General features: G+C 39.7%; 1 protein-coding gene across 1 annotated transcript in view; it reads left to right on the top strand.

Moving 5' to 3' along the window:
* Positions 1–13,516, top strand: part of reep3b (receptor accessory protein 3b) — an 18,453-nt gene continuing 4,937 nt past the window's right edge. The window contains exons 1-5 of the mRNA XM_018761292.2: positions 1–295; positions 8,526–8,598; positions 12,761–12,837; positions 13,073–13,193; positions 13,494–13,516. The exon at positions 13,494–13,516 is cut by the window's right edge and continues 91 nt beyond it. Coding sequence (XP_018616808.1) covers positions 264–295; positions 8,526–8,598; positions 12,761–12,837; positions 13,073–13,193; positions 13,494–13,516 — 326 coding nt within the window. The 5' untranslated portion in view covers positions 1–263. The remainder of the gene's footprint in view (positions 296–8,525; positions 8,599–12,760; positions 12,838–13,072; positions 13,194–13,493) is intronic.

Below are 13,516 nucleotides of genomic sequence, written 5' to 3'. Positions count from 1 at the left end.
ACGGAGAGCGCGCAGGAGGGGTGAGGGAGCGCTGAAGTAGAAAAGTGCCGCACGCCCAGTTCACTCGATCGGGTGAAACCGGTTGGTATATAACAACGGCGAAGTAACACGGCGGTTAATCAAATGTCTGGTTAACGTTGGCTGCTATTCCGTAATTCTCATTAACCGCCGTCGGTGAAGTTTTCCGTGAAGTTTTGCCAAGGCCGGCGTCGGGACCGCGTCCTCAGGACAGACACACTGACTGACTCACAGAGACAGAGAAGATGGTGTCGTGGATGATTTCCAGAGCCGTTGTGTAAGTTAAATCGATGTACTCTACTGCATTGAAATGCTCTCTGGGTCTTTCTTTGTGTTTTTTTTTTCTTTTTAAAAAAACAGATTCTGAAACTGGAGGGATTGATTGGACTCACTTTCTCTGATCGTCATGATTTGCTTACTCTGAACATCAGATCTCTTGAGGATTCTGAGGCACACCACGCGCTCCGTGTTTGTGTCCTAAACATATCACCTATCCCACTTTTACAAGTTTTCCCTCTACTTAGTTTTTTAGGCTAGTGTGATTACTCGCTTTCGTTTCGACTACTAAGGACTTTTTTAATTATCATGTACTACTAGCCACCTCCACCTGTCCTGAGGCGTATGTTTCCTTTTTTTTATTTTTAATAAAAAAAAAAAAAAAAGGCATACGCATGTACTGAACACAGAGTAGTGTGGCGATGGGGAGGCTCCGGTAGGCCCAGGGTGCGTAAATGCGTACGGCCTCCAATCCCCTGCCTGCCATGTAAATAACGCGCTGCGCGTTCACAGCCCGAAATCAGAGGAGGGAGAAACTGCGCATGCGTGAAATCAGAGGCGCCGCTGAAGGCTATTGGTGGATCAACATGTTGGATTTCCCTGCAGGGCAGTGCAGCCTGAGCCTGGAAAAAGCCACAAGAATTTCTCCTGTTCAGTGTAAGAACAATCTGTGTTGAGGGGGCACTCAGACTCACCTGCTAGTATTGACCCTGAGAAGGTCATCAGAAATGACCTTGACAACTGTCGTTATAATGAAGTTTATCATTTAGTTATGCCTGTAAACAGACATGTATTTTTTTGGGACTGGCTTGACCTGAATTACAGGAAAAGTATTTATTTCCCATTGTTGATATAATGCACTCTTTCTCTCTGAGATGTAAGTCACTTTGGAAAAGTGTCTGCAAAATTAATAAAAATGTGTTGAATGGAGAGTAGAGCCTCCCTGTTCCCCCAGGACACAAGAACATGTGCACTTAGTTTTTACATTTATTCGTTTAGTTGCTGCTTTTCTCCCAATCAACTTACACTGTTAAAGTATTTACGATTATTCATCCATTTATACAGCTGGGTAATTTTACGGGAGCAATTCAGGGTAAGTACCTTGCTCAAGGGTACTACAGCTGAAGGTGGGGATTGAACCTATGACCTTTGGGTCCAAAGGCAGTAGCTCTAACCACTATGCTGCCAGCTGTTTTTTCTAATGTAATATTGGAAATATAAATGATGACAAGATACATCAGCAACGAAAACTTCGCAGCAATTTTCTGTGGGCCTCTAGTGGTACTACAGTAAATTATACTCTGTACATGCAAGGTTCCAGGTTGCAGTCCAGTTGAACCACAACTAGTGTCTGTGGTTAAGGGCCCCACTGAAGATAAAATCTTAAAATGCACAAAAATAAGTTTTGCAGAGACATCACAGTTGTACTGCAGTACATAGTTCTTTTTGTGTTTTGTGGGTGGAACCATTGCTTTTCTCTGGTAATATCTTGGGTTTCACATCAGTCGCTGAATTTGCTGTTATCTATCGTCTATATTGTTGATGTGGCCAAAACAAATTAGTAAATTAACTTAAAAGCCTGGTGAACTGGGTAACTATGTGTATCTGTGTAAATAGATTTGATACAGATCATTATAGGAAAAAAATTGTTCTCTTCACAATAATAAAATGTACTCTAAAAAGCTAATTTATTCATTGTTATCCAATAATAAAAAATTTAGCCACGGCAAGTTAATGATCGTTTACCCACTGACGATTTTTTTCCAATTAAATGTTACAAGTTTTAGTCTCTGCTACTGCTGTGTGTTACTCTTCAACAATGTATTTACCCCAGTTCATGCCAGTAAAAAATTGCCCAGCTGTATAAATGGGTACATATCAGTAGCTAGGTTACGATTCAAAGTTAACGTTGTAAGTTGCTTTGTACAAAGTTATCAAGAAAATAATTTTTATTGATTATATTGCCCTGCCTTATTTTTCTGCGTAGTATTTTCTTCAATAAAGGTAGAAAACTTGAGGTACCCCATGTTGTCAGATTATACCCATGTAGTGTTGCATTGTAGGGGGTGTCAATAAGCATTTCCACATATGGACAGGTTTACATTTTACATTTATTTATTTAGCAGACTCTTTTTCTCCAAATCTACTTCCAATGAACTCTATGTAGTGTTATGAGCCCACACACCTTATTCACCGCGGTGACTTACACTGCTGGATACACTACTTACAATGGGTCACTCATCCATACATCAGTGCAACACACACTCTCTGTGTCTCTCACACACAACGTTTAACAGTATGCAGTCAGTTCCGTGTGTTGCGTTCAGTAAATGGTGGCTCTCCTACTTGGAGACAGTGTGTAAAGTAACATCCAAATCTGGTAAAACTGCTTTCACACAAGTTTGGGGTAAGTGGGATGAGGACTGAGGACAACTCAGCTGGAAAATGTTTAATAAAATTGCTAAAATATTTTTGTAGTGTACTACAGGGTTAGAACCAACAGTACTTTTAGTCTCATTTAAAAAAATAAACTCACTGTAACTGCAAAGGTCTAAATTAACATTCAGTTAACACTGCAGTTTTAGTGTGAAATTAAATTTGCAGGTGGGTATGCTTAAGTTCTAAAGTGGGGAACGATTTATCCAATGTAAAGGATAAAGGTGAAAATGTAGGATACTTTTGAAGGTTATGTAATTATTGTCTATGAAATGTCTAAGCTCTGAAACAAGTGTCCATTATTTAAGGTTTTATTCACAGGTCCTTTTTTTCGAAATTCTTTGTTTCTTACACAAACATACAATTTCCCCAAAGAAATACTCTTGTTTCACATGTAACAAAAAATGCTTACTATGATTCCATAGTAATATGCATGAAAAGACATGTAGACTTTAATTTCTCAGTATATTTACTACTGAACGGTTGGTAATGAGAAGTAGCTCTCTAGTCTGATTTAGGGTTATTTGGAATATTTTTTTTTTTTTATTACTACTCCCTATTTATAACAAGTGTTGCTGACTTTGCAGAACGAGTGGGTTTCCATTAGCTTTTGGATGACTTCATCTCCCCGGTTTCAATGCGATGTGCTACATTAAGAGCTTCTGGAACAGGCCACCACTCCTGTAATAGCAGCTTTTCCCCTAATGTCTCGATACCAGTTCTTCGAGGTATTAAAGAATCATCACTCAACACGGAGTTGCAGAGATGCTGTTATGGGTTATTTTGAAAACAAACATGTTGTTTTTGTTAAGGTTTTAAAGGGAATAATCTTTTTACCATAGCCTTTGCTTTGTTGGATTATGAAACATGCAATATGAAAGTTTTGTGAACAAAGGAGTGCAGTTCCTGTGGTAAAGACATGGATGGTGGGCTGGGGGTGAAATTCAGACGCTGTTCTTTAGAGCACCTTGGAACGCAATGTGGGCATTGGAGTGGAGGGCACTGGATTTTCGAGTTCGATGTAGTCCCGCGTCTGGCGTTTCATCGTCGCTTTGTGCCCGGCGAGGACCTTGTGCTACGCTGCGTGAATGTTCCTCAACAGGAAATGTGAAGTTGACCTCAAGTAGAATGTCAGGTCCTGTCTGAAGGTTTTATTTTTTCAGCTGCTTGCAATGAATACCGGCCCCCCACCACCGCCCCCTTAACGAAATTGCTTCAAGAACTTTCTCCGCAGTCACGGTTTCCCTTGAACTACTGGTTTGCGAAAAGTACTCCCCTCGGTGGAAACATGCTGCAACGATAATGTGGGGCCTTTTCCTTTTTTCTTTTTTCCTTCTTTTTGGTCGTGCACGAACAAGGCATTAGAAATCATATTTTAGCCGTTTTAAAAATGTTTGCATGTGGTTCTAATCCCGAGTTTTAAAGAGAAGGGAATATCAAACCATTGGAAATGCATTGCACATAAGTTGTGCAAGTTTTTTTTTTTTTTTCTTCCCCTTGTGTAAGTCATACTTGGAGCCAGTATTTCAACTCTAAGTGTAAATATAAAAATAAAATATTCGTCCGTCATGAATGAGGGAGGTAGTGGCGACGACAGTCGCTGGGGCTGTTCCAGCCATAAAGCAATGAACCGAGCACCCTATTACTGTATAACGGTGTAAAATCTTAATCACAGACAATATTAGGAGAGATTAAGAGTGTATGATTGTCTAAAATGCAAGAAAGTAAAAACCGTTCATAGCTTGTCTTTCGGTTGTTAGTGTCTTATTTATATTGTAATAATGAACACCATTCTTAGTACAGTGTCCTTTAGGTTTCTGAAACTTTAATTTCAGTTTATGAACGACTTGGACTCATGTACATTGAATAAAATTGTATGGTAAAATTAAAAGGCTGTTTTTTTGTAGATTACTGAAATACCTCTTTGTTCTGTTTATGAAAACATTACATTGAAATGCCCCAGTAGCCGAAAAGTGAAAGGAACACGCATCAAGGGTGCTTGTTAAAATAGTTTTCATTTTTGGTTTTGGTCATTTACTAGTAAAGAACAGTTTTAGACTTTAGCTCTTGCTATTTTGTTTAAAAAGTCAGCAATTACAATTAATGTGCACAAATGTTGTCATGTGTAATTAAAACCGATTAAAATCATGGCTTGGTTAATAAATACATATATTTTATTAGTATAATTCAAGTGGAGAGTCCAGAAACCATTTTCAATGACTGCATTCGAGGTGGAGGAAGCTTCTGAGAGGTCTGGAGTTGATTTACAATTGTTAGAATCCTGCAGCTCTACTGTTTCTATGGCAACAGGGAAATAAACTGCTGCCAAGGTGGATCGCTGCTGGACAAAGGCAGTCAAACAAAGCTGAAGTTGCATGTTATATAAACATGCTCAACAAGTCTGTTCATGTGATTTCCCAAAGCTTTATGAATGGCTATTCTATTCCCCCATTGCATTTATTTTAAATCCATGCAATTCATCCTAATCCTTTTTGCTGCGTTTGATGCTTTCAGCTTGCTCTGTGAAAGGGAAGCCGATTTGGCTAGTGTGAAAACACGAACATGTTCTACCCGCACATTTAGTAGCCGCCGCCAGTTAAGGTTCATTTCACCACTTGATGAGTTTGAAAATCAGACCACTTTCGCAGCTGATGAAGGAACAGGTCTGTTGTGTACCGAAGCAAGCCAGTTTTTTTTTTTTTTTTTCCCGAGAGTCCCGTTCACAACATGGCTGGAATTGGCATCTAGAGTTCTTGAGTCTTGTAAATGATAGCTTCTCGTTTAGTCTCTTTAAAGTAGTTGCAGTTTATCAGTTTATATACATGAATATATTATTACCTCAGGACTCTTCTGCTCATTAGGAGATCTCGTTAGTTGGTTGTAACAGACTAACCAATAAAGTAATGTTAATAGTATAAATCAGAGTTGGTATAACAATGAGCGTGACTAATTTCACTGTTAGATGCGGGTTCTCTAATATACTGTATGGTAGGCAGTAAAAACACAGGACTGACCTACAGTTTTATGAACTGCAGTGATTGGCAGCAGTGGAACCTCAGAGCTCTGGCGTTGTAAATTTAAATCTGATCCCAGCTCAGACTGTGAGGACTCTGTGTTCAATTTGTTTGCTTTCCTTTCCTTCCACAGTGTGACGATTTGTAGGTGAACTGGTGACTCTGAAGTGCCTGTATGCGTGCGCTGTATGTTTGGAGGTCCCTGTGCCCTCCTTTGTGCCCTGGGCTTCTCAGGATTGGCCCCGTATTACCATGACCCTGTTTGGATAACCAGTTTGGAAAAACAAATGAATGCTATCAGCTATCTTGCAAACTACACTCGTGATTTGCATGAGCCTTCTGTACAACTTTAACCTCAAGCTTTCAATAAAATCACACATCCAGGCAGATGACATCTCATGGCAAGGCAGGATTTGATGGAACCAAGCCATTTATCAAAGGGAGGCATGTTGTAATGGAAAATTGCCACCTCACATCATCAGAATGAAATGAATGAAAATTTAATGCAAATGCTGGAAGGAAAGAGTGATCCCACACATCTGAAAAATTCACATGTGCACATCTGTTTTAAAATGAGGTAGGAATTTTGCACAGAGCATGGCATTTATCTGACACTTTAATACTTTCGATATGTGAATACATCCATCCTCACATAAGGGGGACCTGTACAATGAAAAATCACCGTGCAGCCGTAACCCAAGGTATGGTAGACCCATTTACGTTAACAAGAATTCGACTTTACAAGCAATTTCATATAATACCCCCCTACTTCAGGTTACAAGACACTTTGTATTTGCGAGAGCTGAATTTTGCTGATGTACACCCCCCAACAGCTGAGTGGTGTGAGTATTTATATTTTTTAATTTAACAGGCACATTTCACAACAGCATCTCGTAATGATTATAGGTTGGATACACAGTAATGGATACGCTGCACTAAATTCCTTACTGTCATCCATATACCTATGCAGCAGTGCAGCCTAACACACATGCACCCTCCCCATTATCAATTCAGCTGTCATCAGTTCACCTGAAACATGTCTTTGGACTGTAGGAGAAAACCCATGTGAGCACAAGGAGAACATGCTGACACTACACAGACAGACTTGTGTTTGATTTACTGTAAGAAACCATGCCAACTTATTGTGTGAGGATGTACAGTGAGAAAAGTATTTCAAAATGATATGGATCATGAGATTTCTTTATAATGTAGGGTGGATTTTGAGGCCTGTTGGTCTGGATAGGGTTACACAGCTATACTCATCAAATTGAAAGTTTTGAACAGTTGTAAATGTATCTAGGAGTCCCTGTCCTGCCAGAATCTCTACATGAGCACAATGTAAAATCATTTACCCCAGAACAACATTTAGTGAACTGAGGACCTCTTTTCTCATCTCCAGAGTCAGTAAGAGACAATATGGGAATACGGGATGCTCAGAGAAGGCACAAGGTGGAAACCGTTGCTCATTAAAGAACTTGAAAGTTGAATGTCTGAAGGCTTCTGAAAAAACATTATATGCACTGACCAATTAAGAGTAAAACTCTGGTATTATGGGCCATTTCCAAGAAAGAACATTCTACCAGGCCTGATTGTCGCAGTGTGATGTCTAGGAATGTTTTGCTGTCACTGAAGGAACTGTGGATTCCTCTTTGTATAAGAAAATTGCGAAGGAGAATGTTAGACCCTCAATCTGCGAGTGGAAGCTGAAGAGCAGTTTGGTCACGCAGCAAGACAGTGGTCCCAAACAAGCAAGTCAACATGAGAATTGCTGGGGGGAAAAATAATGGAATCGCCTTGTTAAAGTCCTGATCTGAATGTTGTGATGAGAGCTTGTCAAAAATGTGCAAATGTTGCTGAGCTAAAACAGTTCTGTGTGGAGGAGCAGCCCATAGTTCCTTTACAGTGTTGTGAAGCCCTGATCAATAGTTACTGGAACCATTTAGTTGCAGTCGCTGCAGCTAAAGGTGGTGGAACCAGTTCCGACTGTTAAATACTTTCTTCACATCTGACTGCATTTCATTATTTTCCACTCCCAAGGAAATGACAAACTGTACTGGTGTTTTGTTCTTTCCCAGGCTCTGTTCATGCGCTACTAGGACTGAGAAAATGATTTGATGAAATGTAATGTTGGAAAAAGCTGCACGAAACTGTATGTGAATGTCGTCTTGCGTTTCAGTACCGCACAAAATAGTCTTATGACTCTAGGCCTCGAATTCTTTAAAACGTCTTAATATCTTGTATTCAGTGAAGGCCGGGTTGCTTTGTATGATGATTGCAGAAATGCTGATATGAAATGGCCTGTTTCCATCTAATTTTTCTTCATGTTTAAGAAATTCAACAGCTAATGACATGGTTTGACAGCAGTGGTAATGTTTGAAGTGTTGTTCATATTTAGTATGTGTGTTTGCTTAACATAGCTGTTAAAATTGGAGGGGGGAAAAAGGTCCCATTTGGTGAGGTTTTCATGGAAACTTCAGTGGCATTGGTTACAAAGCTGCCTGAATAGCACGGTATAAATTGAAATCAGCTGTAACCTCCTTCCAAACGAGAAACCTCAAGGTTTCGTTTTGATTTGTTTGCACAGTTTAGGTGGTTGCAGGGTGATAATAGTTCACAATGAGGACCCAAAGAAATCCTTAAATTAGGTCTTTTTCTTTTTACCTCCTAGAAAAAGAAGTATGGCTGTGAAATGTTGTGAAGTTGTCCCATGATTACATTGTGCATCTGCTTTGACTGGTTTTAATTCTAAGTAAATAACCCCCCCCCCCCGTCTCTTTACAGGCTTCTATTTGGGACATTGTACCCTGCATACTACTCCTATAAAGCTGTTAAAACCAAAAATGTAAAGGAATATGTAAGTATGAACACTTTTGTATTTCAAAATTTAAAAAAAAAAAAAAAAAACTCAAGACATTTTTAAGAGTTGAAGTAGGATGTTTTCTGTTTGTACAGATATTTCTGATCTTATTCAGTACATGTCCTGGCATAGAAATGAGACTAATCTGCCTGTGACAGTGGATCAAATAAGACCGATAGTTGTTTTTCATGGCAACTCCCAGCCAAGCATGTGAAGGCCTGGCTTATGTCATTCAGTGAGTCATAAAGCTGCCTTTCCCCAGTGCCAATTTGGGTTCTGCTACTGAACACTACCCATGATTTTTAGAAAACCATGCTCTGACTTGAAACCAATTTTTTTAAAGATGTAATTCAGTATAAAAATAGTTGGCACATGGCCTTTGGCCTGATCATCTTTTTTTTTCTTCTTCTTGAACTAACTGTTTCTTTCAGACAGATATGCCAGAGTTGAAAAAGAAAAGACTTTATGCACCTATGTTTTCAATTGGTGGGTCAGTTAAGGACAGATGCTCAGTTTGCCTTAAGAAGTAGTAAGAGGTGAGATTACGTACATTCTTTGTGGGATGCTGGTATGTTGTAGAATAAGGATTTCAGCCTTTTTTTTTTTTTTTTTTTTTGGCTACACTAACTGATGTAGTGTTTCCCTTAGAGTACCTTTTACCCCTGTATTGGTATTGACCCCTGGGTAGGGGTTGTAGAGTGAAAAAATATTCATAGTAAACACTGCTAATACTGGCAGTGTTGCCAAAGACATGGTAGCTATACGCATCCCGTTTAAAAATACTTGACTTGTAGACCTTAATTTTTAGATGTGCATGTGAGGTCCTTCTCAAAACTTTCACTGTTCTTCCTTGGTTCTAGAAAAAAAATGCCGTGACCAGAATTGTGTGTCGTCATTTGATTTCTGCACACTAAATACTGTTTTGTGATAGAAGATGGCCAGGTCCTATTAAATACACACAGATACTCCAATACTTAACATTAGTGATCATAACCCTTCATTAATTACTCTATAATACTGAATGACAGTCTACCTGCACTCATTCAGTTCTTATGTAGATAAGATGCTCGGACATTTATATATGATACCTAATGATTAACCTTTAATGCAAAAAAACCAAGAAGTAAAATAGTAAAGGCAGATGAAATCTATGCAAGTGAATTCACACTCGCTGATTTGATGCGTGGATTTGCGTGGGTTTCCTCCCTCGGTCCAAAGACATGAGTATGAACGTATGTATTTTATTACGTTGCACTGCTCTATAAATGGGTGAATGACTGCAGGGTGTTCACTGCAGTGTATCTAGTGCTCTTAGTCTCCTTGGGTAAAGGTGTTGAGTAAACTATAGTCATTGTACATCACCTTGGAGAAGAGCATCTGTTGAATGAATAAACGTAAATGTCTCATGGTGCTCGGCCGGGGGGAGGTGGGCGAAATCCAAATTTGGCCCTTGTCAATGTGAAGGATCGCCACACAAGCCAGAGTAGGGGGCATTAAAGACCTTGTAAAGCTGAATTCTGGTAACTCAAATAGGCGCATCTCAGGGTACGATTGTTCTTTGTTTTCTTACACTTTTTAGCTTTAGCTTGAACACAACTAGCTACGTTTTTTTAATTGAGCAACTAGGCTTGTTGATACACAATGTATTTGGCCATCTTTGAGAGGTTAGAAGCAACAGTAGCTCATGAATAAGCAAGACTAATCAGTGCCATAGCTTGATCAGATCTATGAAAATAATGGTTTTATTGTAGTTAGTCAATCAACTTGTTAAAGACTGACAGATTCTACAGGGACTACATGATTTTCACTTCTTGAATTTCTCGAATCATTTAGGCCACTTTGGATGTAAATTAAGTCAGGTAAGAACAGGCTTTAAAATAGTTTTTCAGCTGCAGTTCTGATCATGTGCAAAATTCTCATTTCTAAGAACGATGGCATACCTGTTTTTCTACCATGAACAGGTGTTGACACATGGGGAACAAGTAATCTCGTGTGCCACTAAATGACACAATTCATCCAGTTAAATGTAGTTATGAGGAATAGAATGCTGAGAATCTGCAGGGTAATCCCTGCTTCTAAGTAAAGATTTGTTTTGAAAGGTCTGCTTTTGCCGGTGACTTAGATCAAGGTGATCTAATGTTTCTAAGTCTACTTGGCAATGTTTTCAGCCCACTGGAGCTGTGCCAGTCCTAAGAGGGCGAAATGTTGCCGAATATTCGTTTCTCCAGTTTTTATCCTCTTTCTTTCACATCTTGGAGAGACTCAACCCATCATTCTAGTCCAGCAACCCTCACTCTTTCTCAGTCCTCACCCTTTTTTATGATCTGTTTCCTGGTCATTGTTTGGATTTGATGTCTTTATAGTAAACATTGACAGGCACATGCATTTTGTAATGGTGCTGCCGCCCCCCTCATGTTATTCTTTCAAGTAGAAGAAACCTTGGACTCTTATGGCAAGTGGAAATGGTGATTTATAGTCAATTCTAAATTCGTATTGGCATGTGTATAATTTTCCTCAATGTCAAATGTTAGGCTTCAAAAGTGTTCATGGGAACTGCTCAACTTGAAGACCAACTTCAACTAGCAAGATTTAAGGAACACATAAAGGGGTTTAAAAAAAGAATCTCTTCCACAAAATCCTTGTTATACACTTGAGGAGCAGGACGTGACTGCGGTTCTCTTTGTTCTAGAATGTATAGCATATGGAAGGATGGATAACAGTGAAACCTCCTTGCAGGGCTGTTTCAGAAATAAAAGTATAAATTGATCCCCCCTCTTTACCCCTTTAAGTATTCTCATTTATTATTACTGTGAAATAACCCTGTGAGGCTGTTAAGCTGTACTGCCATGTCGTTGCTTGTGCATTGCAGGGTCGTGACGGTTCTAGACCATATACTGAAAGTACAGAGCAAAAAAACAGGGTAAACTCTGCATACCAGTCCATCATAGAGAATTTGCACACACTCGTTCAGTCGCCATGCAAAGGACAATTAAGTCACTGATCTGCTTGGAAGTCATGTCTTTGGCATGTGGGAGGAAACCAGAACACCTGGAAGAAATGCCATCTTTGCTGTTGAACATGCGACATCTACACAGATCAATTTATGAAAATAATTGTTTTATTCAGTCATATAGCCTCAGTAGTTGTTGATAGCCTAGTGGCAAGAGCTGCTGCTCTTGGACCCAAAGGTTGCAGGTTTGCATCTGACTTTCGGCTGTAGTACCCTTGAGCAAGGTACTTACCCTAAATTGCTGTGGTAAAAATTACCCAGCTGTATAAATGGGTAAATAGTTGTAAGCAGCTTAAGCCTGTAAATTCTTTTGGAGAAAAGCGTCAGGTAAATGTGTGCGGTAGACTGCCCCCAACAGTTTTAAGCAGTTTTTGCATGTTATCAAGGCCTACGTTGAAGCCGTCGAGTTAATGAGAGATGGAGAAGATGCCGACCGACACATCGTTCTCTCACCTTGCAACGCACTTGCAGTTTATCGGACAGTTATCGACAATCACGGGGTTGGGGGCTGGAGTTCACCGAGGGGCCACCAATTAAACCTGACACGGTGTCTCTGAGTAATAATTGCGCTGCCGCACAGATTGGTTTTTACTTTGTTCACCGAGGCTGAAAATATCACCTAATGCCTCTGAGAGCCTGAACTGAAGGGCAGAGTCACATGACTGTCTGTGCTGCTGCTTGAAATTGAAATGCAAAGCGGCCCCTGGAAGGGGAAGGCTGGTACAGCTCAGGTCTACGCTGGAGAAAGGTGGAGCATACAAAGTAGGCTCTTCCTCTGAGCTCCCACATATACCGGGGGGGGTATAGACTAGGTTTTAATGAGCTTGTTTTAGTAACATGATGATTTCGAAAATGAGATGTACACATATGTCAACTGTTGAAATCCTTGAGAACAGGGCTCATGTACTTCTGGGTGTAGTAAAACAGTGGTTACCATTTGGATTCACTACATGTTCAGACTGGAATAGTTACGTTTCAGCAGCAACCTTTTTAAATGAACATCTTAGGCATCGAAGGCATTTCCGCATTGTAAATGTACCGTTTTCTTGGGTACCTCTCCTTCTCTAACTGGGGGGCGGGGGCTTTTAATTGGTTTTCTCACTCACTGTTTGTTCGGTAGATGTTAAAGCCTGGTTTTGTTGCCCTCAGGTCCGTTGGATGATGTACTGGATAGTGTTTGCGCTCTACACAGTAGTGGAAACGGTCATGGATCTCACGGTATCATGGTAAGACTAATTTTGTACAAGTTAGAAATATCGACACTGCTTTGTGCAGATTCTTAGTTTGGTTGATTGCATTTAATTTTTGTTTGTTCGTTAAATTATTCAGTGTGGGAAAACTGTTCAGGCTAATGAAATTAAGGATGCTTTTCTTTGAAATTAATTAAAGGAATACACAGTTAATGAAGTAAATTATCTAATTAACTGGGAGCATTTTAATGCCATCTCTTCCTTTTTAAAGGTTTCCCCTCTATTATGAAATAAAGATTGCCTTTGTGATTTGGCTGCTGTCTCCGTACACTCGTGGGGCCAGTCTGATCTATAGAAAATGCCTGCACCCTCTCCTGTCTTCAAAGGAAAGGGTAACGTATTCTGCCGTAGTTTAACTCTCCACATCTGTCGTATTATTATTATTAATATTATTATAAAAATTGTTTCATTGTTTAATTATGAAAATGTTTACATTTTTCGCTCCTGGACTGTTTTTGTATAATAATATTATAAGCACTTGGTATTGTCAAGTTCTACTTTGATCAGCGTGTGTCTGTGTCAGCTCCTGTGCTGCTTGTTTACTGCGTTTTCATACCCCGGGCTACATGCAAATTACCGCAGAGCGACATGCAATAGGTAACGTGTCTCTCTTTCCCGGCTGCTCTCCTAAGGAAATCGACGACTACATTGTGCA

Source organism: Scleropages formosus, chromosome 24 (genome assembly GCF_900964775.1).
Source record: "Scleropages formosus chromosome 24, fSclFor1.1, whole genome shotgun sequence".
NCBI classification, from domain to species: Eukaryota; Metazoa; Chordata; class Actinopteri; order Osteoglossiformes; family Osteoglossidae; genus Scleropages; species Scleropages formosus.
The sequence above is the reverse complement of the archived record's forward strand: the minus strand, read 5'-3'. Positions and strand labels throughout refer to the sequence as shown.